The sequence below is a fragment of the Daphnia carinata genome, chromosome 3 (genome assembly GCF_022539665.2).
Source record: "Daphnia carinata strain CSIRO-1 chromosome 3, CSIRO_AGI_Dcar_HiC_V3, whole genome shotgun sequence".
Classification (NCBI taxonomy): domain Eukaryota; kingdom Metazoa; phylum Arthropoda; class Branchiopoda; order Diplostraca; family Daphniidae; genus Daphnia; species Daphnia carinata.
The window spans coordinates 4,049,362-4,075,845 of NC_081333.1; the positions used below are offsets into that span (position 1 = coordinate 4,049,362).

The window sequence follows — 26,484 nt, forward strand, 5'->3', positions numbered from 1 at the left end:
TGAGCTAACCGCGAACGCCGACATCGTATCATCGCTGCTTATGTCTATAGGCTACGGGGCAAAAAGAAGGGGGGGGGGGGTGAAACAAATCATCGAGATGATTGAACAAGATTACACGCAACTCTCATCATTCAATGCCATACAACCAGGTATAATAATAATAATTTTTTTTTTTTTTTTTTTTTTTTTTTGGTTTTTCCTCTTTCTTTCTAGAGGGCCCAAAAATTGTTATTACATAACATGACCGGCCTTTTTTTTTTTTATCTTCAGTTGGCTTCCTGATCTTATATTACCTGTCTCCCTTCATCTAATTTTTTTCGATCGCATTACATTAAACAATGGCCAAATGACGAGAGCTCAATTTTTGTTTTGAAAACATTTTTTTACTTTTGATTCGAAATCCGTCAAGAAATTGTTTGATAACGTATCGATATCATCGTATCTGATCGATAAAAAAAAAAAAAGACATATTGACGCTGAACGAACCCCCCCCTCTTTGAATCGATTATTCTTGTATACTTTTCGCATGCACAATTTTCTGGTGGATGCTTTTCGTAATATTTTTAAAGGCTGAGCCTCTTTGTCAAATCTCCTATCTAAAGGTATTTATACATTGAAGCTGAAAAAAAAAAAACAAAAAAAAACAACAAAAAAATGTCAAACATATTCTGAATATCAAATCAAAATGCCTGGCCATCTCGAGATTTATTCATCGATGTTTATATAGCTAAAGATTATTATGTTTACATATAAATAAAAATCTAGCCGTCTTTTGGTAGCCCAACGTATTTAGGGAAAAAAAAATAATGAGATTCATTTTCACAGGTTCGGGATACCAAAGCAAAAAAAAAAAAAAAAAAAAAAAAAAAAAAACAGATGGGAAGGGGGGATAGGAGGAGGATCATTTCGATCTCGCATGATTCATCACACGAGAAATAATTTTTTTTTTCTTCCCAAATTTTTGTTTTCGAGTTTCAGGGGGGAAAAAAAAAATGTATAATAAAAACCAAAATTCTTAGATTTTTGTGTAAACGCAGAATGTTAGGTGGCGCTGCGTGATGGTCATTTTTTAATTTCGGGATAGTATCAAATAAAACGACTTTTACGGGGCTATTATCTCCCTGTAATGTCTGTTCTTATGAATCGATAACATGAAAAAAAAAAGGAACGGATATTAAGAAGCGCCGTTAAGATTTTAATCCATTATTTACTGCCACCTATCGGTAAACAGGAAGCCTGCCAATGATTTAAGGCCTTTTTTCTGGCAAAAAAAAAAAAAATTGCGAAAAAAAAAATCTCGCGTGAAAACCATTGACGGCAAGTGTTCGCCTTCATCAACAATTGATTTATTCAACAACAACAAAATCAAATGAATTCAAGAGAATTCCAAGCGAAAAATCAAAATAATTTGATTTTTGTTTTCCATTGTTTTCCTTCATTGTGCCCTGGGCGTGCGTAATACACACAAACGCTGGATAGATAAACGCCCAGAAACTGTTACAAATCAAAGAGTTTGCACGAATTGTTTTAGGAAAAACAAAAACAAAACGAACCCCCTGTAGTTACTCCCCCCCCCCCCACGCGTCAAGGTGTTGTTTAATATTTCAAGATTTATTTTCAAACAATTTTCTTCTTTGTCTATAAAGCCTTAATCAGAGGCAATGTATTCAAACTTTTTTATTTATTTTTTTTTAAAGGGTGAGATTTAGGGCCCCATAATATTCACCGATTTATTATAAGGCGGCGTGCGTCGGCCATTAACGGAGACTCTTTGACACTCCTTTTTTTTTCTATATTTACCTACGCCGTGTAATTTCTATAGGGAAATTGAGAAGGATCACTCCCTTTGTGATGAGCCATTTTTCTCAAACATCTCAAAAATTGAATCTAATGTTTAAAAAAAAAAAAAAAAAAATGCATGTACACATACATACACCAAACCCACGCGTAGAGCCAAAAAAAAGGGATTCATGTTTCTAATCCAATTTTCGTGTCTTTATGTTCATATTAACCACGTCGTCATTGTCAAGAAGCCTATAATGAATAATACAGCAAGGATCAATTCGCCTGTCACTGCCTTGTACCAACAAAGGTCCACGGGTTGGACTTAAAAAAATAAATAAATAAATAAATAAAAAGAGATTGTCGTCTAGAGAAAGGGGAAAAAAAAAAAAAAACTAAAGAGAAAATTCATTTGACCTTTCCAACGCTGCCATCAAACCGTTAAAGCCTTACATATTTTGTTGTTACGTCTACGTAGCTTTTAAGGGTTGTCCCAACCTACACTTTGTCGCGCAAAAGAAAAAGGAAGAATCAAAAACCCCATCCGCTGATGAAAGCCCTTAACTTTTGGTTTGGAAATTCATAATCGAATTAAATTTTAATTCATCTCTTTTTTTTTTGTTTTCCTTTTTTTTCAACAATATATGCACGTATATCAATGTGCATGTATGTATATGAAGAGGACTTGAGGAAACAAAAGAGGCATAGAATATTTGCATAATTTTTTTTTTTTTTTTTTTGTCCCGGGCTCTTGACGGGATTCGTGATACGGGTCGTGCAACGACACCTTTCATCAAAAAGTATCCCCCCCCCCCCACCTAAAAAGAAAATCCCATGTTACATCCCACCCTTTTCTCAACTCATCGATTTATTTGTTTTCAAGGAAACAGGGGGGTGGTGGCCCTTTCACCTACATGTCTCGGGAGTAAAAAGAAGAAATCAAACAAGATTGTGAAAGACGTGTTGAAAACAATAGGGAGTGGTTTGAACTTTGGCGTTTTTTTTTGTTTTTCATGTTCAAGTGAGTGGGTTACGATAGCCCCTAGCGAACTGGGAAAAAACTAAATCGAATAAAGTGATAACATTTCGTAGTTGGCATCAATTTTATCGGATTTTTCACGTGATATAAAGAGGGAGGGAAAAAAAATGATTCAACCGTTGGCGGTTGAACTCACGCTAGCCGCTCGTTGCGTTGCTTTAAATTATAAATGTCCCCTCCCTCCCCCCCCCCGTCCCTCTCCTCTCTCTCTACATATTGATATTTGAATTATAGACGTAATATCTGAACGAAACAATATGTGTGTGCAGTAATATTATAGCATTACCATCACGAACTGCATATCGATTTCTTTCGATTATTGGCTCCCCCCCCCCCTTCCCCGTCTTATTCGAGTTTAAATAGACTCCAATCATATAGACTACAGGTTTTATTGGGAGCGACATCTAAAATCACTCATTTCGAGTTTGTCAATAAGCAGGGTTTTTTTTTTTTTTTTCTTCAACAAACTGATGGGACTAAACGTATAAAATTTTATAGACCTGCTAACATTGCCTTAGGGTCCCCCACATGAAACTCCGCATTTCTTTTGGTTGAATTCTTTTCCAACAATATAACCCTTTCCTTTTGTTATGAAACAGTTCGAAAAAGAGATAAGGAAAAAAAAAAAAAATAAATTTTTTTTGTTTGTTTGTTTGTATTGGCTCCTGCCAAAATGGATCCTTTCACACGGGTCCCTTTTTATTATTATTTTTTTTTTTCTCTGTAGGAGGTCCCGTATTTTTTTTTTTGTCCCTTTTCTCTTGTAAGAACCGAACATGCAAATGGTTCACAGGTCTCTTCTCTTGTGTCGATTCGTTGCATTCTAAAAATGCCTGTGTTACTGTGTAAATGTCTCTTCTTTTTTTGCACGTACAAAAAAAAACCCCTTTCGTCTTTTGAAGAAAAAAAAAATGTAGGGACATACACAAAAAAAAAAAAAAAAAGAAGAAGAGAGGTATGCAAATATTCTTTTGATGTGATACGGTAAACATGTAGCGGTTGATTCGCTGCAAGAATGTTGACCACCGCCGAGCCCTTCGCAGCCAAAACTTGTACGATTTCATTGCATTTCGAAATATCCGCATTTCAGAGCGCAATCGAATCGAATTATTCAAATTGTTTGACGCACTTGTATAGATAAGCAAACCACGTCACACTGCTTGTATAAATAGACCGAGGCGAAAGAGGTCGTAGAGATGCTCTGATAAAAGAAAGTCCGATGGCTTAATTCAATTAGAGTGTCTATGATCCCTCCATTTAATGTTATACCTTCAAGTCAATCACATTAAGATCCATAAAACCTGAAAACATCCAAGAGAACCTGATACATACATACAATAAAAAAAAAAAAGGGAGGACGCGACGACGTTCCATAACGACGAGAATAGCACACGAAGTGCAACATTAGCAACGAATATAATGTAATAAACAAGACGCACGGGGGGGGGGCTCGTATCAATGGACGGCGTCATTATGTATCGATTATTGGCCGAGGTCCAAACATAGTTGTAGACAAGTCTTTTTCTATGTTTTTTTTTTTTTCTACGACAAAGGAAACAAAAGTTGTGTAGCTACTTCTTCCGTTCTTGCCGAGCGCAGTTTCCTCAATTGTTCGCCGACCGGAAGTTAATTCCAGAGAGGGAAAAAGAAAAAACAGGAAAAATCAAGAAGAATACCCAAACTCAAAACTAAAGAGTTTCAATCTATTAAAAGAAACAGTACGGGATGAACAAAGTTTGTTCATTCAACGTTCATGAATGTGTGACATGGTGAGTTTTCAATCGATTAGACAAGAAAAAAAAAAAAAAAGTCTTCAACATGAAAAATATTTTCCATTTTGAAAAAAAAAAAGGTAAATTAATTTATTCATCCGTAATGTGGAAAACTACCGGATGCGATGCAATGCCTATTCATATTTTTTATTATTATTATTCATTCTTTTGACCATAGAAAAAAGATTCCATTTCCCCCCCCCCCCCTCCTAATATTTGCTAATTATACACGGTCAGATGGTCGGGGCAATATGGCGCACTAGTATTTCATCAACCGCATATTCCTAGAGTGTGAAGAGCAGATCGGCTCGTACGGGGCTAATATCTACGTAGGCAACGCAAAGATATCGATCGTAATTGGCTGGGGAGATATTTGCATTTTGTTCTTTACTGAAGGGAATTCCTATTGTAGCAAGAAGAGAGAAAACAAAAATTGAAAGTCCTCTTTTTTTTTTATATTCTAACATGATTGATGTAATATGCCCTTCATGAAAGTGGCGCTACTGCAGACAGCAGCTATTTCAAAAAGAATTTTTTATTGACGTTGATAGTTGCACGTGTTCTATTTTGGACGCAAAAAAAAAAAAAAGAAAAAGAACGTAGCACGGCAATATCGAAACTTGTGACGTACACCCCCAAATGTCAATGTCATGACTTTTTTTTCAGGGAAAATTACTCACTAATATGAAAGAAAGAGCTTCTTCTTTTGTATTAGCCCTGTTCTTGGAATCATGTATGACGAAATCCTTCCAACTTTTTACACGACCGAGTTCTTTCAATTGAGTTACGTAAGAGAAAAGTGGCAGAATATCGTGCAACATAGACGCAATTAGGCATTTTTTTTTTTACGAGCTAAATCAGCTTTAAAAGCACGAAATCGAAATTTATTCAAATTCCGAACTGCAACAACGTTTCAAACATTGTTGCATTCTCGGTTAAAAAGAAAAGATTCTCTAATTTTATTCATTGTTGCGCGTATTATAATTCCGAAAGGTGTTTGGTCAAAATCTTTCTCCCCCCACCACAACTGAAAACAATTCTCGAAACGAACCCGAAATCCCTCGCATTTCCATCAACATACCAAAGCTACTCTCTTGTCTTTTACTTTCACCCCCCCCCCCCCCCCCCCCCCGAAACAAAAAAATAGATATCTATAACTAGAACCTAATGAAATATTCAGGAGACGCGCTGTATGGAATCTTTTCATCGCGTCGGAAACCCTCCCAATTTCTTCTTCCGTGTCTTTTTTTTTTTTTTTTTTTTTTTTTTTAATATTGAGAGGCAGGGAGAAGATTTTATTTGAGTGTTAAAAACTTGCGTGCTGTTTGTATACATACAAATTAGAGGGAAAAAAACGTGGGGGGGAGAGAAAAAAAAAGACGCTAAATATATGCCTAATATGCGCACCTGGACTGCAAGAAAATATTCCCCCCACACCTGTCGGCAAGCCCACACACAAAGGGTTTTTCTTTTTTTTTCCTTCTTTCCAATGTTTGTCTTTGATATTTTGTTTTTTTTCTGTTATTATTTATCTACATAAATTTTTTTTAAATAGAAGGTTCACACGGGGCGGCAGGGCACAACATTTAGGAAACGCCTTGTTCATGTTTCCCGCTTTTTCAAAAACGTTTTTTTCGAGACGGTCGAAACACAAAAAAGCAGAGACAGAGATGTATCGAAGTTTGATCACATTTATAGGTTATTGCATAGCAATCCATTTTTGTGAAAGAGCTACAAATAAAATCGTATTTCATCACCCCGTAACCCTTTTGCCTGCATTCAAAATGACGACGACCCCACGTTTCGAAAACAAATAAAAGCAAATGCGAACAAATTTCTTCATTTAAATGGAGACCTCACAAGAATCGAATGAAATATCGTTCGTTTCTTCAACAACATTTCTCGTATTCGTTCAGTTTTTTTTTTCTTTAATGACACAAGAGCAATCAGCCTAGAGCAGTTTTCATATTTATGGCGTCTATATCATCGATTATATGGACAAAGGAAATACAAAACAAAAGAAAATCGTTAGACAAATCAACGCCCCCTCCATCATGAACGCTACATCCCCGAAGTCGATAATAATAACAAGGCTCGTCATTTTCTCTGCTTTGTTTTGTTTTTGCCCCTTTCATGGAAGGTAGTTGATCATCGTTTTGAATAATCATCGTCATCATCTACGAGCACAAAAGTTTGTGGGGAAAAAACAAAAACGCATCGCGAGATGATCGAGAAGACAAGTTTCACGTAGTTTTCAAATGAGAAAGATCACCTTGACCATGGACTTTCAAAATGATTACACAAATAGCCAATGCTTTTAACTGACGCACCATCGGAGCTGTTGATTCAATCTCTAATATTAAAAAAAAAAAAAATAAATAAATTTATTAAAAAAACGTGTTGTTAAAGAAAATTGGATTGAATTCACAGCTGTTGCACCTGTGCCACAATTTCAGGCCTACTTGTTACCTTGTAAGGAAAATGACTTTCTAAAAAAAATAAGTTTCTTGATTTTTGAAAAAATTATTTCCATTCCCTGTTGTTGCTACAGCAACCAGAGAGCTGACAGCTCAGCGAAAAAAAAATAAAAAGGAAATATCATGACCCAAAACATTCCACCATAGGCCTATTGAGTTGTATAGTTCGTTCTCCTACCGTATAAATAGGAGATTTCGTTTGTTTCTCTTCCCTATGTTCAAATAGTTGCTCAGCATCTCTCGACAATGTCCCGAGTCATTGTTCAACAAGTTGGACGTTTGTAGGGCATCTACCGTTAGTGTGCACACAAGACGATTCTATTTTTCTTTTTGAAATTTTAAGTTTCCTCGTTTTTCTTTTTTTTGTTGTTGTGGCGTAGAATTTATTTTTATACAACTCGAATGTGTCCTTCTGAAGCAAGAGGCCAAACAAACCACTTGACATCAACTTGAAAAGGAAGAAAAAAAGAATTCTCAAAACCAACAACTTGAACAGCTACAAAACCACATTACAACAAAATGTGTGTGTGTGCGTGAGTGTTGTGTAAAGCGGCAAAAGAAACTGGACGCCACCCATAAAAAAAAAAGGCGAGAAAAAAAAAATATATAAAATGTTGAAGCGCAGTGATTCATCATTTTAGGGGCGAAAAAAAAACGAGGGAGATTCTATGGCTTCTGTGGAGCAACTTGAAAACGCAGCAAAGCGAGAATCGAATCTGCTTCATTTTCCTTAAACGATGTGACATTAGAAACCCATAAATAGAAGCCCACAGCATCAAATGAAAGAACCAGTTACACGGACCATTCATTTCTTCGAATAGAATTCCGTCCTTTCAAGCTGTCAACATCGTTTTATCCTCATAAAAAATTCTTCTGACGTAAAACGCAAAAGAAAAGGGCAATCGAAAAATTATAATCAGTAAATGCCATCTAGCGTCAAGGAAAAGAAACGAGTTAAAAAAAGATTTTTGAACAAAATGGCCACTCAAATAGAGGAAATAAATAACAAAACGAACCGGTGCGGGAGTAGATCACGAGAATATTAACCCAAACGAACTCCTATATCAAATGTTGGTCGTAAAATTCCTATGATAAACCTCGGCCAATTCCTAACGCACGACACATACACCACCACCCCACGTAACACATGCAAATCAAGAAAATGTAAGTCCTTACTTGATTATTGGTGGCCGAACTGGTCGTACTTGTCGAACGAGGGAAGATGAACGACAATGCGATACCAGATTGTCTTAGACCTGAGGTAACTGTAGCTGTTGTCAAATTGCACCACATCTACATAGGCGAGAGTCAACAAATAAAATAGTGTCACAATAATAATTTAACAAAGGCCGAGTTCCACCAATAAACAGTCACTAATTGCGGCGTTACACTTCTCCGAAGTGAAACAAACCACTGCTATACCACTAATGGCGAACACGACCGTAGCAACACAAAACACGATGCAAATGCACACTACAAAACCCTAACTCTAAATCAACTATTCAATTTTCAAAGAACGACCAAAGCTCTAAAGATAGAGTCTGGGTAAGGTAAAGGTTAATTCAAGGTCTTCCACAGAATAGGTCTGACGCAAACCCATCCCACAATCGACCTTGTCGGAGATCATGGGAATACATAGAAGTCTATCGATCAACTTAACGTTACCACTGCTAACATACATTAAGCTAATTTAGAGAAAATTCTACTTACAAAGGGCTGGCCTTGTACAGACGATTTCCCCTTCTTCCATTATCATATGACTTTCAACTCTTACGTTGTTGATAACGTCCACTTTATCTTTTTCATTTTCGAGGTAATAAACTCGGAAACCAATATCACCTTCTTCCGTCATGAATTCAAACCTTTTTAATATTCAAGATTAATATTAAATTTTCTTTAAGGATTAAAAGTTTGATTTACTTGAGCGTTGAATTAGCTGCAACAATTTTAAATTCCAATTTCTTTTTCATGCCACAAGACAATATCAAAGACGCCATGTCTTCCTTTGGAAGAGGTTTCTCCATGCCGAGGTAATAAGAGGACGGCACTGGTCCTCCCACATTTACCTGTTTAATTTATAAAAGACAGTGCAACAATTGAATGCGACAAGTTGAAATTAGTTGTTCCTAACTGGATTACACACCATGTTGGAACATTTCGCATCTCCATTCGAGTCGGTCATCGTGCCACCGTAATGAACTGGAAGTTGATCCGCATCGATCTCCTTCAACAAAGCAGTACTCCATTCATTTTTGTCGAAACCAAAGACGCTCATTTTATCCAATGTCGACTGATGCAGAAAGGGTTTCACCATGGAAAATACGAACGTGAAAGCCTTGGGTGCTATGGCAAATATGACAATGAATTTTTAAATTTCTTACGTGAAATATTAAAGAATATCTTACCGTTAATTATGAATACACGACGAAGGCTTTCAGGATAGTTAGCTTCGGATATTTTGATTGCTTCAAAACCAACTTCTCTGACTGCCAATAAAAAAATAAGCTTACTAGTGATTCCTACTAAATTTTGTAATAAATAACTTACATGGTTTGAAAGACATTTGTCTCATGGATAACCCATCCATGTCGATAAGAAATGTCTGATGGGTTACAGGTTTCCCAGCCAGCAATGAATTCTTCCTCATTGTTGCGCAATTGCTTTCCGCCATGTACGTAAGATATCGCAAATAATCTCGTTTGCTGACTGATTGCAACATTCCCCTCCAGTCAGCTTTTCCAAACGCAATAATCGACACTGCATTTCATTTACGTAATTTAAAAAAAAAATACTTCAACGCGTTGGTAAAATACAGTCTGTTATAGAATACGATTTCAATTTACCAGGACAAGCAAATTTATCATTTCCGATTGTGCTCATCGGGTAGTATTTAACAAGTACCATCGGTGGCCTTTGAATTAAAAAAGACATGAAAATGCTGCACGTTTATAGAAAAAGAAATGTTTTCAAGTAAAAAAAATTATTAAAAATCAGTATTTACTGCCATTGATCGAGGATCTCATCAACGCGATTCGCTCTTCTCCATTCTATAGACTTTGTAAAAATATAGGATATTCAGTAAATATGAAGCCAACAATACATTTCAAGCCAACTTACGCGTCTTAGCATTTTCTCGGCTTGAACTAAATCGAAATCACGAGCTGATTGGAAGAAATTGAAATGTATTTAAATGAAACTATGAATAACGTATCAATAAGTAATAAGTATCAATAAGCTTACCGACGAGCCATTTAACAATGTCATCACCACTACCGTCATTCAGATTACAGTCTGCGATGTTTCGTTTAAACTGCATTAAATGATAAATATTAGAAGAAAAAAATTCGAATACCACACAAGAAATAGTACAAACAAGTCGTATACCTGCTTCAAAATTTCTTCGCGAGTTTCGCACGATACGACCATCTTGGCACTGCAACTGTAAATCAACTTGCCAGTCCCCCTCACGACTATTTTTTGCTCGTTCCTTGTCAGAACTAGGGTCACCAATAAAGGCGGGACTTGATTGGCTTTCTAGCTGTAAACCCATGATATACGTCTTCGAAGAACTGCCAACCAATGGATTCATGCAGAGCGATAGAAAAGTGGATCGGTTCTAGTAATTGCCCTGTGTGCGCCATACTGGCATCTGGAAACGAACGAGGCTTTAACGCTTAGCCTTAAAATGGCGCCATAGCTCTGAAGCATTTAACTTAAACGAGATTCAATTGAATCAAATTGCTGTAAATTTACAACCGGGTTTGACTAGAGAAAAGCATCTAGAAAAATGAAAATTTTTACTCGTAACTTGTGCATTAGAGAATGACTAGTTTATATAACTGGCCTTCAATGCCCACGTGATTGCCACTTGATGCAAAAACAATGCAACACATGCTGATAGTTGAGTTCGTTGTGTACGACTCCCGGTGTACGACTGAGGTCAAAATAGCGCGAAATTAAATACAATTGGCAGACAAAATTGCGTGGAAACGGCAACGTCTCGTCGAAAATGGGGGGACGAGTGAGCAATAAAGAACATGCCAAATATGAAGCCCTTGCCCTTAAATATTTCTTGCAACAATGAAGGCAGGGTAAGTAAACAGGAAGACAATGACCTTTTTCTAGCTAAAAAAATTCAGGGTTGAATATCCTAAAATTTTGTATTCATGGACGCCATCTGATAAACTTTTCCATTAAACTAGAACATCGAGCCCTGTTCGTTGAAAACAAGCCTGTTGACCAACTGGTGTTTTGCGTCTGAAATTTATTACCAAATGATACATAATCAACACCAGATTTATCATCTGGATAGTTCCCTTCATCGAAATTGAAATTGGAGATGGACGAATTATATGTTTGATGACCAGAAAAATATTTAAGTGAAACTGACCAGCGTGTCGACATTTAAAAAATTAAATGTTAGAATTAATACACTGTACTAGAATTTTGGCTTATGTAATGTTAAGCAAAAAGAACCTCGGTCCCTTTCCTGTTTGGCAAAAAACGAGTATAACATGTTTTGCCTAGATAACGTAGATCGTAACATCTACAGCTGCGTCAGGCCAGTTTGTTAGAAACTACCAGATTGCAATAAGTGAACTGAGAAGACCTTTGGAATGTCGTTTATGTACTCTGATATATCGAACAGACAGTATACGTATTTCAATGAAATATAAACGGGGGCTATATGTGGTAAACATGTTTACAATGCACATTGTCTATGACATCTTGTTTTAAAAAAACCGAAATGATTGTCAATATCCATCACAATTCCTCAGTTAGATGCAGTAGATCAAGGAAAATCGATTGCGATTCTGTACCGGATTTCCTCAGATCGTAGGTAATTGTAACTGATGAATTCCACTACATCTATGTGACAAAAAAACAATTAACTTGTGAATAACAGTCAGGTCTAAATTAACTTACGGAGGACTATTCGAGGGTACACAATTTCATCTTCTTCCATTATCAAATTATCAATTTTTTCATTATTAACTAGATCTACCCTTTCGCCGTTTTTCTCCATGTAATGGATGCCGAAGCCAATGTCACCTTCTTGCCTCATAAATTCCCACCTGTTGTGGAACCAATACAATCAGGTAATTAATAAAAAAACATTTGAATGTAAAATCATTTTTACTTGAGCATTGAATTGGCTTGCATGATTTTGTATTCAAGTTTTGTTTTACTACCCCTGGTCAACGTCAGTGACGTCATGTAATTCTTCGGAATGGGTTTCGTAAATTTGAGATAATAAGACTGCGGAACTTGTCCTCCCATGCAAAGCTGTTGGGTTACACTCGGTTAAGTTAATAGACATACCCAAAATCGAATAATAATTATGTCAATGCTTACCTTGCTGGAACATTTGATGTCTCCACTAGAGTCGGTCATCGTGCCACCGTAATAAACTGGAAGTTGATCCGCATCGATTTCTTTCAACAAAGCAGCACTCCATTCATTCTTGTCGAAACCAAAGACGCTGATTTTATTTAATGTCGACTGATGCAGAAATGGTTTCACCATGGAAAACACGTACGTGAAGATCCTGGGTGCTGACAAATAACAAATAATTTTAAATCTTTTTCGAATTGAAATAGCAAAAGAAACATTTTACCGTTGATTATGAATACACGACGAAGACATTCAGGATAATTTGCCTCGGATAGTTTGATTGCCTCCATGCCAATTTCTCTTACTATCAGTGAAAATGAGTATATTTCAAATTTCAATTCAGATAAATAATATACATGGCCTGTAAGTCCTTTGCCTCATGGATAATCCATCCAGGTCGATAATAAATGTCTGATGAGTGATGGATTTCCCAGTCAGCAACGAAGTCTTTCTCATTCTTGCGTGATTTGCTTCCGCTATGTAGATTAGGTATCGCAACCAATCTTCTTTAGTGACCGATTGCAATATTCCTCGCCAATCAGCTCTTCCAAATGACGCAATTAACACTGCAATCATTCCAGTTTTGCCAATTAAAAACCCCCAAAATAAATAAAGAAATTTTGGTTTGTTTAAAACTGAACGTCAATTTACCAGGACAACAAAATTTATCATTGCCGATAACGCTCATGGGATAGTACTTGGCAAGGACCAATGGTGGACTTGACAGAAACAGGGAAAATGAAGTTAGTCAAATACAAAACAGAACATTTTTTAGTCAAAAAAATTATTATAAATTACTACTCACGACCATCGGTGGAGGATCTCATCAACGCCGTTAGCTCTTCTCCACTCAACAGACTGTGTAAAAACAGAGTGTTAAATCAAAGTTAACGCTTATCAGTCCATGTATATAATCCAAACTGTCTTACGCGTCTAAGCATGTTTTCAGCTTGCTCCAGGTCAAAACTACAAACTGATTTGAAACCCAAAAAATTTTGTTCAATCAAGCAATGAGTATAACATGTAACCAAGTTTACCAATAAGCCATTTAATGACGTAATCATCATCATCACGAATCAGGTGGCAATCAGCGATGTTTCGCTTAAACTGAATTAAAGTAATACAAACAAATTCAAAATCAATTCTAACAATGAAAACTTTCTAGTTCAATACCTGTTCTAAAATTTCCGCTCGATTTTCACTCGATACGACCATCTTGATGTTGGAACTGCTAACTAACTTGCCCGTTACGCTCGCAAGACTTTATTATGTTAGTTTCCGTGAAGCTAATGTCAGCAATAGAGGCGTGACTTGATGGGTTTTTAAGCCAAGCGATTGATTTCCATGTAAAATGCTACTCCAACGTTGTTTTTTCTACATGTAAACCGATAAGTCAGAATAGGCGGGTTGGTATGGACTTAAAGTGCCAAGTTCAAGTCGTCATCTGAAACTAAAGAGATTTTAGTTAATCACATTTAAGACATCATAGTTGACACACAATTTTATTTGATTGACTTTCATTCTTTTCACTTCAACATCAGAATTACTGTCTGGTAGCACGGGTCGTGGAGTGTGAAAAGTCAGACGTTAAAATGCACAGTAAACGCCCAAATTTACTTATTATGTAACTGACCTTCAATAGGACAAAAAAATAGGAGCGCAAAGCAATATGGTTCGTTGTATCCGACAACCACTGTTCAACTGAGGTCTAAAAACTGAGGTCTAAAAATTTGAACAAAATTTAATAGCTGTGTTCTGGAAACCCTTCAAAATAGGGGGAAGAGTGAGCAACATCATTCCTTTCCTCTTCAAAATATCTTGCAACAACGAAAGGCAGGGTAAGCAAACTACAATGTAGCCGTTTTTCGTTTTCAAGTCAGGATTGTTAGAAATCCAAAAATATTTAAATGAATGGTCGGCATATGTAAAATGGTTGCTTCTTAAAATTAGATTCGAGTGCCGACCGTTAGTAACAAGAGTGCTGATCAACGGATATTTTGCAATTAATGATCAAATAAAACGTAATCAAAATTGCACATATTTTCAAAGAATTACATTTCTTTTAAGAGCCGAATCAGCAACAACACCCGTGTCCAGCAAACACCAGATACATCATCTGGATAGTTCGATAAGTCCTTTATCAAAATTGAAATTGGAGATGGTCGTATTGAATGTTTAATTAAACAGACGGAGACTACATAGCACATAAAGGCTTTTCTAAAAACATATCGGATAGAATAAACACACTGTTCCGAATTCCAGATTATGTAGTGTCAAGTAAACACTCGATTTTTCTCCATTTGGCAAGAACAGGGTAGGCCACACATGCATACATTAGGGAACACATTCAAATCATAAACATACGCAGCTGCAGCATGCTATAACTCCTCGAAAACTAACAGATGGCATGAATTTAACGATAGTGAACTTACATGACCTTTCTAGCGAACGGATGTCTTAAAATTACGAACTCTGCTGTATCCTACAAAAACTGCAAATTAAAGCTTTAAAAAACAAACAAACATGAACATAGCCAAACACTTTAGCTGAAAACTTTAATTCATTAAAACATTAATTACCAATTTGTTGGGCTTAACGTAATTTTTTCGCGCGAATCGAATACGTTATGCTTGATCAGATAAAGCGACAATGATAGATTTGAGAAAACGTAAACCTTGTTAACAACACTTGTAAAATTCCGCAACAGCATGCTGGTAATAATTCTTTACAGAACTATAAACGTTTGTCTAAAGCAATAAAAGTTGTCAACCATTTCCAATTTCATTCTTCTTTCGGATCGAATTCCTCGTACGGTACATTGGATGAAGGGAGATCGACGATGATGCGGTACCAGATTTTCTTTGACCGTAAGAAACTGTAGCTATTGTCAAATTCCACAACATCTATGTTACATCAAATGAAATCAAATGACAATTAGATTGTGATTAACATTGAACACTCAAATATCGACGAACTTACAGAGGACTGGCCGAGTGCATGCAACCTCGCCTTCTTCCATAATTAAATTACTTTCAACTCTTTCGTTGTTGACTAGATCTACCCTCTCACCGTTTCGCTCCACGTAATGGATACCGAAGCCAATGTCCCCTTCCTCCGTCATAAATTCCCACCTTTTGATTAAAATCAGGTTATTTATTGAGAATATCTTCATTGTAAAGGTTACCGTTACCTGAGCACGGAATTGGTTTGAATAATTTTGTACTCAAGTTTTTTCTTACTGCCACTAGACAACGTCAAAGACGTCATGTACTCCTTGGGCGTCGGTTTCACCACTTCCATGTAATATGATGGTGGTACTTCTCCACCCAAGCAAATCTTTTCATTCCAATGAATTATTAAAAGGTTCTGTAACAATTGAATGATGATGTCTCACCTTGCTGGAACATTTAGGGTCTCCATTTGAGTCCGTCATCGTGCCGCCATAATAAACTGGAAGTTGATCCGCATCAATTTCTTTCAGCAAAGCAGCGCTCCATTCATTTTTGTCGAAGCCAAAGACGCTGATTTTGTCCAACGTCACCTGGTGCAGAAATGGTTTCACCATAGAAAAGACGAAAGTGAAGGCCTTGGGCGCTAACAAACAGCAATTAATTTTTTAGTTTTTTAAAAACTGATATAACAAGGAAGATTTTACCATTGATTATGAATACACGACGAAGACTTTCTGGATAATTTGCCTCGGATAGTTTGATCCCTTCGATTCCAACTTCTCTAACTGACAGTTGAAAATTTGTTTTTCACCTTTTCGCATGAAATATTTAAATATTAAGGACTCACAAGGCTTGTAGGACATTTGTCTCATCGATAATCCATCCATATCGATAATAAACGTCTGATACGTGACTGGTTTTTGTGTTTGCAAAGAATTCTTCCTCATTTCTTTGAAGCTCTTTTCGGCCATGTAACAAATGTACCGCAAATAATCTCGTTTACTGACCGATTGCAGAATTCCCCTCCAATCAGCATTGCCGAACGACACGATCCACACTTCATTTAAATGAACCGAATTAACTCAAATGGCTTAGAAACAATTTAATACAACCTCACCAGGACATGATTGTTTATCGTTACCAATAATTCCCATTGGATAGTATTTGACCAGAACCAAAGGTGGCCTTAAATATTAAACAAAACAAGCATAACACGATTGATTAAACTTCGTACACTTCATTTGTAAACAATTCAAGCTAGCGTGAAAAAATTACTTACTCCCATTGCTCTACGATTTCGTCGATTCGGTTCGCGCGCCTCCATTCCAATGACTGCGAAGAATAACCGAAATAAGGGTGTTGAAAGATTTGTTGAATTATGATAATAAAAAAAGGGGGGAAACTCACGCGTCGAAGCATCTTCTCAGCTTGATCGACATCAAAATTACGAGCTGTCAAAGATAAGCCATATCAGTTAGACATTCGCCCGTCACGTTTTCTTTAATCACGTTTCTCACCGTGCCACTGGGGGCGTACAAAACAAAACGTTACAAAGCCGAAAATCATAACTTACCAACAAGCCATTTGACGACGTAGTCATCACTCGAGTCAATCAATTTGCAATCTTTGATGCTTTCCTTAAGCTGAAATAAAGAACAATGGATTTTCTAGAACAAACGGAAATAAAATTTAAAAAAAAAAGAAAAAGACCCAAGTATTTACCTGAGCAAACGTTTCTTTTTGAAGCTCGTTCAATTGGGACAACATCATCTTGATGTTCGAGTTGTAAATCAAATGACAAGCAGGTCAGTTTTGCCTCTGTTTTATATATCCGGACGGGGAAAGGCGGGACTGAACGGCTTATGTAAGTAAACAAAAGGTGGACAGATAGATTATATTTTGCGATAAGATTCTTTCGAATACCTCCATTATGATTCGCGTATTCTTGATTAACACTACGTGACACACGAGGCATAAATCTGGTTTCCGGATCTGCTATGGATTTTGGAGTCAGCATGAAAGATTGATGTTGATGTCAAGAACAGCTCCTCTCTGCCGATACAATCTTGATGCTTTATGGGCAAAAATTAATGGTTTTATTATGAATTAACAAAAGGTACATCGCCTACAGTTTTAAGTTAGCATTATCGTAGTACAATGGAAGGTTGACACCTTTATATTTTTAATTTAATTTGGCAAAGGTACGTAATTTAGTGGCTAAAAAGGTAGTAGCTGTTGATACATGACATAACTCGCGGATAAATAAGTTAACCCTGTAGGTAGAATAAATCATACAAGTTTGATAACGAAACATGTCGATGAGTATCCTTTGACCTCGACTGTAGAACAGCTATTTTTATAATAAATTCTTAACATTTGTTGCTTAATTATTTATCGCGAGTACATGCAGACTTAGTTCTTACGCCATGCCAAGCAACGTAGATTACAGTAATGCTTTCTAAAATAGAAACAACAAGACCTAAAAAGGGGATCTTTGGAACTGTTTGTAGCTATTTATGGAAATTGGTTAGACATGTCAACAGATAACTCAACCGGGCAAACGCACAAGCTACGACTTTTGAACATTTTAACCACAGCTAATGAGGGCTAAAGAAAGTTGAGCTTCACGTTTGAAGTGTATCCGAGGATGGTTTACGTAACAGAAACAGAAAAAGGACGACCATAAGAAAAAATCCATAACCTTTAGACATAGCTCGTCATCAAACCATACCTATTTCATCCATACCAAGTTCATATTAATCAAATTCGAGAACAGATGTAAGCTGAATCAAATTGTACTGTTATGAAATTGCTCATAACAATTTTGTAGTTTTTAAGCTTATAAAATTTTAAATGTAATTAAAACAGTCAAAATGAAAATCGTTTCTTACCAAAAATCACAACAAAAACAGATGTATCTTGAACTTGGGCAATTTCATAGGTCTGCGACCTTACACCAACTACTGGAAAGTACACGTGTATTTTGTCTAGTCCTAAGGTTGGGGGGCCTTCACATAGAGGTAGGGTAAGAAAAAGGGCGCCAAAATCGTCGAAAATCATGGGAGGGGGAAACAAAATTTTGTATAATTTTCAGCCAAAAGCAGTGACACGTCACCCTCTACAAAAACAAAAACAGATTCAAGGGCAACGATGTTCAGTTCAAGAATGGGAGGTAGGGTACGCAAATACCAAAGGATCAAAACCTATGCAAATGACCACATCCAAAAAAGAAACTATGAAATAAAAAAAAAACATGGCAGAATCGATAACAATGAATTCAATTAGGAAAAATTTCCTTTTCATCGTCACCAGAAAAAAAGAAACACAATAGTCAAAGCCAATTATCACCCATTTATTTGACACAGAATTTTCTTTTACTCTTACACAAAAACATTAAAAGAATGATAACACATTCAATACCTGTTTATCAGATAACTCTAACAAATGGCTGCATTTACCTCGATGTGGTAATGAACTTTTTTCGACTTGAAGAAACTGAAACCGTTTTCAAACTCGACCACATCTGTGTATTCAAAATGATTAAGCCTTTTCACTTTCAATATAAAAGATTTTAATTATCTTACATTTGCCGATATAATCGCAAATAATTTCTCCTTCTTCCATGACCAGATGACTCTCGATTCGACTGACTGGAACCACTTCGATAATCTCTTCTTTTTCAGTAATAGTGACGTGATAGATTCGGAATCCTATATCACCACCTTCTGTCATAAATTCCCACCTACAACACGAACGTTTAAAAAAAATGTGCACATCTAACGAAAGGTGTTCAAATGAATCACCTGAGAACGGAACTAACGGAAGCCACGTCGAATTCCAGTTGTTTCTTACTGCCACTTCCGATTTCTAAATTAAGCATCCCTTCCTTTGGCACTGGTTTGCTATTGCTGACGTAATATGAACGCGGTACTGGTCCTCCCATATTAAACTATCGATTTTTTACAAAACTGTTATTTGCATAAATAGGATTTAAAAAAAAAAATAAAACCTTGTGTGGACATTTGGGATCGTCTGTTTCGGGATCGGTCATAGTCCCACCGTAATGGGCAGGTAGTTGGTCAGCGTCAATGTCTTTCAATAAAGCCGCTTTCCATTCCTCTTTATCAAATCCATATACGCAGATCTTTTCGATCGTTACTTGATGCATAAAAGGTCTCATCATATTATAGATGACGGTGAATAGTTTAGGAGCTGTCCCGTTAAACAAGTCACTTGAAAAATAATTAATTCACGATTTCATATTTCATATCTACCGTTGATGATGAAAATACGTCGAAGATTCTCCGGGTAATTAGCTTCATATATCCTCAGCATTTCGTTCCGGACCTCGTTTACTATGAAATTTAGAGAATCGAATTGATTTGAAAAATGTTATGTCATTATTTGTTACATAAAAAAATTAAAAACAAAAAAAAAAGGACCTGGGCGATAAGCCATTTGCCACATTGACAAATTTTCCATGTCGGCAACGACGCAAATGTTCTGAGTTGCGCAACGTTCGGGATTTTGCCGCATATTTAACGCGTTCTTCTCCATAATGTAAATCATGAATCGCGTTAGATCTTTTTTCTTCGTCGATTGCATAATGCCACGGATGTCAATCGGTCCTTGGGCGCTGATCCAAACTGAAAATTAAATGCGCTTTATAACGGATGGCTGGTTACCATGTAGAAATGTTTCAAACTTACGAGGGCAGCCGAATTTGTCATATCCGGTTTGGCCGATGGAATAATATTTTTCAATTACTTCGGGCGGTGCCCATGTTTCGAGAATATCGTTCACCCGATTTAATCGCCGCCACTCCAACGACTGCATCAATGAAATTTATTGTTATGATTACAATTTTATAAACTAGAAAGTTGTGTCACGCACTTGGCGTAGCATTTTGTCGGCAAGATCCACTTTGTAGTTGCGGGCTATAAAACCATAATATTTCACGCTTAATAAATTGTTGATAGATTTATTTCGTTTGTTAGCAACTCACCAATAAGCCATTTGAGGAGGAACGCATCACTAGAGTCGGCAAGTTGACAATCGCTGACCTTCTCCCTAAACTGTAATTTTTACAACAAGCATTTAATAAAAAAATTTTTACGGGAATCTGTTTCGAGGTGAAGCACCTCGCGCCATCTACTGTCGGACAGTAAAACGAATAATGTAAATAAATTAACGTCAATCTTTCACCACCTCACCGCCATTTCTCGCCTGGCAGTGATAGCGAGTCGTTAAAAACACAACCACAAACGAAATTCGACACATCATTTTCACGTGCAAATGGTTTGTTTCACTCCACAGACAAGCCACACAAAGCCACCCAAATTTTACTCTACTACTACTAAACAGGTAGGCTTGTTGACACTGTTCTCTTACCTCGTTTAAAATCTTTTTCTGCTCGTCCGTGAGCTGTTTCGTGTTGTCAGCCATGACTGCTGGTGGAAAACTACTTTACCGTCTATGCCGAAGGTTATGTTGTGCCTATGAGCGAGAGACGAGCGCCCGACAATCGTCTTTTTCCTAAGCGTTTCGATCGTCTAGTTACTTGGTTAGAAATTGTGATTTCTAGGCGTGCGCTTGAAGGGATAGAAATGTTGTCTGTTGTTTCTATGTAACAGGTAACCTGTTATTTCTTTTCAGGATATACGTGTCCTTTGATACACTTTCCCTACCGAAAAACGGGTTTGTATCGCTCTTTAGGTATCTTTATTCTTGCACTCCGTTCTTTAGGTTCAAACTGAACTCTACCTCCCAGCTTATCAGGCAAATGATAGGAGGGCGATGTTAAGTAAACGTTGAGATGGTAATAAAGTTCACCTGGACTGGCATTAACTGAATGTCCAATCATTTTGATGACCAAACAGACTAATTTGTGTGTAATTATAAATTGCATGACACTTTGAAAATACAATTTAAAAATTAATATGTTCATCTGTTTAAATGTTAAACCCATCTATGGACTTAAAATTTTATTTTCTATGTTTAAAAATAGTTAATTTCACGTTAGTTTAGTCGATCACTGAGAATTTTCGTGTTGTTCGACCACAATGTGGTAACGAAGCTTCTTCTTCCGCAAATAGCTATAGGAATTGTCAAACTCGAAAACGTCTAGGCAGCGGGAATGCAAATTAAACGTAAGCAATTAAAATTCTGGCTGAATTAAAACAATTGAAATTTACATTTTCCGGGTTGGTCGCAGCTTATTAAACCTTCTTCCATCACCAGGTGACTGTCAACTCGACATTGAGGTACCAAATCGTCCGAATTATTTTTATTATTCTTGTTGTAGACCCGGTAGCTAATATCTCCACCCTCCGTCATGAATTCCCATCTAATCGAAAGCTCATGAATTCAACTTTCCCGTTTTCATGCTGAGCGTGTTTTCGCGGGGCTTTTACCTGATGGAGGAATAAATGACGTCAACATTGTATTCCAATTTCTTTTTGCCACCAATGCCAGCTGAAATGCTCAGCGTTTCCATGTAGTCCTTGGCAACAGGTGGGTTTTTGCGCAGATAGAAAAAACGTGGCACTTCACCTCCCAGGTTTAACTGTTTAGTGAAAAGCGATTTCAAATGTTTTTGCAAGAAAAAAAAAACCGGTTTTGAAAAATAAATAAATAATTACAAGTGAATTAGGTCAAATACCTTGCTGGGACATTTCGGATCACCATTAGGATCGGTCATGCTACCACCATAATAGGAGGGAAATTGATCGCTATCAATTTCTTCTTGTAGAGCGGATATCCATTCCTTTTTGTTACTTCCAAAAATTTTGAATTTTGGCACGTCATTTTGCGCTAGTAAAGGTTTAATGAAGCTGAATAGCCAAGGGAACATGGACGGAGCTGGACGAGTGTTCAGTTTCATCAGTAAATGTTATAAGTAAAAGCTCAAAGGCACCCGAATTTACTTACCGTTAATGATAAATACCCGGCGGAATTGATCAGGATAATTTACCAAATAATTTTGGATTAAAACGAGGATTGCTGCCCCCGCATTCATAAAAGATCCGACTACAAATAATACATTTACAAAAGAAAAAACTTGATACTAAATATCAGTACATCATTGCAATGAGCATCACCTGGTTTGCTGGTCAAGTGCCGCATCGAGAATTGATCGAGATCAATTATAAACGTTTGCTTCCTAGTTCGACAGCCAGTTCGATTATTCTCTTGCGCAATTACAACGACAAATGTCTCTAGCATCCATGTCAAGAAATTATAATATTCTTTCTTCGTCATCGACGCTAATAATCCTGTTAATTTGAAGCCATTTTTTTTTAAAGGCGAATTTCATTTAATTTATTAACGCCTTTTTACCTTTAAGGTCCATTTTTCCTAGCGCACATATGAATACTAAAAAAGGCCGAACGTTATTGACAAATATAATTTTTTAAAAATTATTTTAAGTTACCGGGACAGCCGAACGTATCGAGTCCAACGTGTCCCATAGAAAAATGTTGCTCAAGAACTTCACATGGTGTGTACGATTCCAGAATTACGTCAGCCCTGCTTGTCCGCCTCCATTCCAAAGACTTTTCGGGTTCGATTTCAAGTTAAATGAATGGTGGATTAATTAAAATAATAAAAAATGGAGACTTCCATACCTGACGAAGCATTTTCTCGGCACGAGATACATCGAAATCTTGTGCTGCGCAATTCATACAAAGCGTTACTTAATAATTTTTGCCTATAACCATAAGCAAAAAGCACCTTACCAATTAACCATTTCACAAGGTATTCGTCACTAGAATCCTTCAGTTCGCAATCCTTCACTGCATTTCTAAACTAATGGAACACATCGATCGCTCATAGGTCAAATAAAAAGCATTATTTTTTTCACTCACCTGTTGAATGGCGTTCTCAGCCTTGATTGGATCGTATCCCGTTTCTATAGTTAAAATACAAACACGTCTAATCGTACATTCAATTTATGTTTTCAAGCTCATTCAAACAACTCACCCATGGACCGTTTCGGTTTGTAGGTGTTTTTGCAATCTGATCGCGCGTATTTAGGCACTTCACCTGCAAACTTGAAGTTCCCAAATTCCGTTTAATGATTTGTTCTTTCCTAAAAATTGTACTAACATTACCTTCTGGTCAAACGATACCGGTTGAACAGGGCGAACAACGTCCGTGACCGACATATTTTAGCTACTCGAGAAATTGAAAGGTTTTCACGTTTAATTTCGTAAACTTCGTTAGCGTCTTTTACTTTCTTATGAAAGTCAAGTGCCATTCCATGAATGTAAAAGTTTTTCAGAAAAATGAAGGCAAAATTATTAAAAATCAACATTGTGTGCCAAATACTTACCTGTTGAAATAGCACCTCGAATTAATGAAGACACAATTTAGTTCCATGCTTACCGTTTTTGTCTTCCAAGTTCAACGAAGAATTGTGCACTAACGGATAAGGGAGACTCGACTACAACGAGCCCGACGAACGCACGCACGTCTACTGACTTGATTTTTACATACTGTTAGATTTATATGTATTCCCGGTGACTTTCTCTTTTATTTCAGATGTTACGAACACCCTATTTTCTGTCGTCCTTGAATTTTGCCTTTCTCTTCACGCCGAAGGCAAAGATTTTTTTTTCTACCAATGAACAAGAACCATCTTGAAAAAAAAGCTGAGGACCGCTTTCTCTAGTTAGAGCAACATGTATAGACCTTACAAAAGTATGACGACGTTAACTAACGAGTCCTTTTCCTAAGGTCACCTTGCTTTTTTCTGTACTGGCCTCAATCTTTTGTTCAAATCCGCAAATGATTACCTTGTACTTTTAGCAGAGGTAAACAGCCGTATTAGCCTTGAAAAAAACTGGTTCCACTTCATTTAGGCAATTCAGTGGACATTGAATCTATTTTGGCCGCGCAACCAATTCAGTGGCAACACAAACGTTTCACTCGTTACACTTTCTCCGATGGCGAATGAACAGTGATGTGATAGCGGACCTTCTTTGATCTCAAGTAGCTAAAACTATTGTCGAATTCGAAGACGTCTGTTAAAACAAAAAATAGCCGTAATGACGCTTTAAAACAACATTATGAATCGATAAACTTACATTTTCCTGGTTGATCACAAGTCACTTGACCTTCTTCCATCGCCAAGTGACTGTCCACCCGAACAAGTGGAACCAAATCTTCATTACTTTTCGAATCTTTGCTATAAATTCGGAACGAAGTATCACCGCCTTCCGTCATAAACTGCCATCTATTCCAACAATCCTCTTTCAAGCTGATTTGGATGTTAATGGTATACCTGAATTACCTCATAATAGATTCAGGAACGTCGGCATTAAATTTCAATTTCTTTTTTCCTCCAACGCCAGCCATGACGTTCAACGTCTCCATATAGTCCTTGGCAACGGGTCCGTTATTACTCAGGTAATAAATATGGGGCACCTCTCCGCCCATGTTAAACTGCCGCGTTAAAGCCAAAGCGTTTCGTTATACCAGATATCTTGATTAAAGATTAATATATTAAGGCTTTACCTTGCTGGGACATTTCGGGTTGCCATCAGGATCAGTCAACGTCCCACCGTAAAAGGAAGGAAATTGATCTGCGTCAATTTCTTCTAGCAGAGCGGACAGCCATTCATTTTTGTCAGCAGAGAATATCTTGATTTTGGGGAAATCACTGGCTGGTATTAAAGGCTTGACCATGGCGAAGAGCATGGGGAAAATCCTGGGTGCTGTTTAATGGCATAGTATAAAAATGAGCGCATTGTGAACCCAAGGTAAGATGTTATACACCATTAAACTCGTGTTACGATTTACCGTTGATGATAAATACCCGACGGAAAATGTTCGGGTAATTGGCCAAAAGTCGTTTAACTATGTCCAGTATGGTCTCAACAGCTTTAAAGTACATTATTTGATGAATCATAATGAGTATTTAATGTTGTTCTGAGTTCGGTGGTTAAACGCTTACCTAGTTTGCTCGCTAATTGTTTCATGGAAAAGTGTTCAAAATCGAATATGAATATCATTTGAATTGTTCGTTTGCCTGTTCTTTCAATTTGTTTTTTAATAGCCAAAGCAATTGTTTCGAACAGCCACGTCACAAAATTGTTATATTCCTTGTTCGTCAAACATAATCGAAGACCTGGTTATCCAAAAAAACAGTCATTCACAAATCGTTCATTGTTTTCAATTTAATCTTTCTTCAAGTCTACCTTTTATGTCGATTCTCCCGAAAGCACACGCAAAGACTGAACCCGTGAAATGTAGACATCATTGAAGACATGCACATGAACATTTTAGCGCACATGAAAGTAAAAAGTTTAATAACAAATTTCTAAGCCGATGCTTGTAATTAGAAAACCATCAATGTTAAAAATTATCTACTGACCAGGGCAATCGAATTTGTCGATTCCAACTTGTCCAAGTGAAAAATAATTTCTCAGGACTTCAATAGGTGTGTAGGTGTCGAGGATATCATCCGCTCCATTGACTCTCCGCCATTCTAAAGACTTTAACTTAATTGTTTAATATTTAGCCATTGTTAACAGTAATCACATACCTGTCTCAACATGTCTTCAGCACGTGCTACGTTAAAATCCTGTACTATTTAATTGAAAATGAGCAAACTGTAGATTGTATTCCATTTGTTAAAATTAAATCGTTTAAATTGTACTAACCAATCAGCCATTTGTGAAGATATTCATCACTAGAGTCTTTTAATTTTAATTCCTTCACAATATTCCTAAACTGATTAAAAATTGTCACAAAAATAATTAGCTGCAGACGAAAAAACAGTTAATAGATGCTGTAAACAATTATTAGTGTCTGACCTTGTTAAGCTTGGCCTTCTGCTCGTCATTTAATAGCTTTAAATCGGTCATACTAAATAACGTTGGACGGCTGCGCGTTCAAAAATATCAATCTCCTTAGACTTTGAAACAAAGTGAGAGTATGCCACAGGTGATTTTTGGTTAAAATATCGAATTAAATACATCTTATCTTTAATCTTTGGAACACAAAGTTAGATAAAAACAAATGATGGACGAGTTTACAGTGCGTCATGACAGGAGATATCAAGGAAA

At 36.8% G+C, this 26,484-nt stretch overlaps 5 protein-coding genes and 1 pseudogene across 6 annotated transcripts; all 6 read right to left on the bottom strand.

The window, feature by feature from the left end:
• Window positions 1-8,250: 8,250 nt before the first annotated feature.
• LOC130693159 (SEC14-like protein 2) lies at window positions 8,251-10,496 on the bottom strand. Its single transcript, XM_059494819.1, has 8 exons — window positions 10,455-10,496; window positions 10,311-10,380; window positions 9,618-9,827; window positions 9,476-9,556; window positions 9,214-9,413; window positions 8,991-9,136; window positions 8,781-8,932; window positions 8,251-8,363 (listed from the first exon to the last, which is right to left on the bottom strand). The coding sequence occupies exons 1-8, from the start codon at window positions 10,494-10,496 to the stop codon at window positions 8,251-8,253; spliced, it is 1,014 nt and encodes a 337-aa protein (XP_059350802.1).
• A 1,348-nt stretch (window positions 10,497-11,844) lies between these two features.
• LOC130693158 (SEC14-like protein 2) lies at window positions 11,845-14,114 on the bottom strand (annotated as a pseudogene).
• Window positions 14,115-14,626: 512 nt separating this feature from the next.
• On the bottom strand, window positions 14,627-17,265 carry LOC130693588 (SEC14-like protein 2). The gene is made up of 11 exons (XM_057516756.2): window positions 17,138-17,265; window positions 16,989-17,058; window positions 16,823-16,866; window positions 16,695-16,747; window positions 16,533-16,600; window positions 16,263-16,472; window positions 16,120-16,200; window positions 15,859-16,058; window positions 15,655-15,800; window positions 15,444-15,595; window positions 14,627-15,367 (listed from the first exon to the last, which is right to left on the bottom strand). Exons 1-11 carry the CDS (start codon window positions 17,183-17,185, stop codon window positions 15,246-15,248), a joined length of 1,194 nt encoding a protein of 397 aa, XP_057372739.1. The 5' UTR covers window positions 17,186-17,265; the 3' UTR covers window positions 14,627-15,245.
• Window positions 17,266-18,753: 1,488 nt separating this feature from the next.
• LOC130693590 (SEC14-like protein 2) lies at window positions 18,754-21,137 on the bottom strand. Its single transcript, XM_057516759.2, has 10 exons — window positions 20,807-21,137; window positions 20,421-20,490; window positions 20,309-20,352; window positions 20,125-20,245; window positions 19,858-20,061; window positions 19,690-19,770; window positions 19,425-19,627; window positions 19,219-19,364; window positions 19,000-19,157; window positions 18,754-18,938 (listed from the first exon to the last, which is right to left on the bottom strand). Exons 1-10 carry the CDS (start codon window positions 20,858-20,860, stop codon window positions 18,853-18,855), a joined length of 1,167 nt encoding a protein of 388 aa, XP_057372742.1. The 5' UTR covers window positions 20,861-21,137; the 3' UTR covers window positions 18,754-18,852.
• Window positions 21,138-21,258: 121 nt separating this feature from the next.
• Window positions 21,259-23,703, bottom strand: LOC130693583 (SEC14-like protein 2). 2 transcript variants are annotated; one of them, XM_057516751.2, is made up of 13 exons: window positions 23,527-23,703; window positions 23,396-23,465; window positions 23,281-23,324; window positions 23,152-23,221; window positions 23,041-23,084; window positions 22,848-22,968; window positions 22,754-22,789; window positions 22,516-22,689; window positions 22,346-22,444; window positions 22,077-22,276; window positions 21,829-21,980; window positions 21,610-21,761; window positions 21,259-21,538 (listed from the first exon to the last, which is right to left on the bottom strand). In XM_057516751.2, the coding sequence occupies exons 1-13, from the start codon at window positions 23,578-23,580 to the stop codon at window positions 21,447-21,449; spliced, it is 1,308 nt and encodes a 435-aa protein (XP_057372734.1). In that variant the 5' UTR covers window positions 23,581-23,703; the 3' UTR covers window positions 21,259-21,446. The 2 variants fall into 2 exon arrangements, with proteins under 2 accessions (XP_057372734.1, XP_057372733.1); XM_057516750.1 differs by having other exon boundaries at window positions 23,152-23,216; window positions 23,527-23,687.
• Window positions 23,704-24,241: 538 nt separating this feature from the next.
• LOC130693589 (SEC14-like protein 2) lies at window positions 24,242-26,407 on the bottom strand. The gene is made up of 11 exons (XM_057516757.1): window positions 26,233-26,407; window positions 26,080-26,149; window positions 25,962-26,005; window positions 25,791-25,911; window positions 25,615-25,650; window positions 25,371-25,544; window positions 25,217-25,297; window positions 24,932-25,131; window positions 24,708-24,859; window positions 24,502-24,650; window positions 24,242-24,438 (listed from the first exon to the last, which is right to left on the bottom strand). The coding sequence occupies exons 1-11, from the start codon at window positions 26,281-26,283 to the stop codon at window positions 24,347-24,349; spliced, it is 1,170 nt and encodes a 389-aa protein (XP_057372740.1). The 5' UTR covers window positions 26,284-26,407; the 3' UTR covers window positions 24,242-24,346.
• Between the last annotated feature and the right edge of the window lie 77 nt (window positions 26,408-26,484).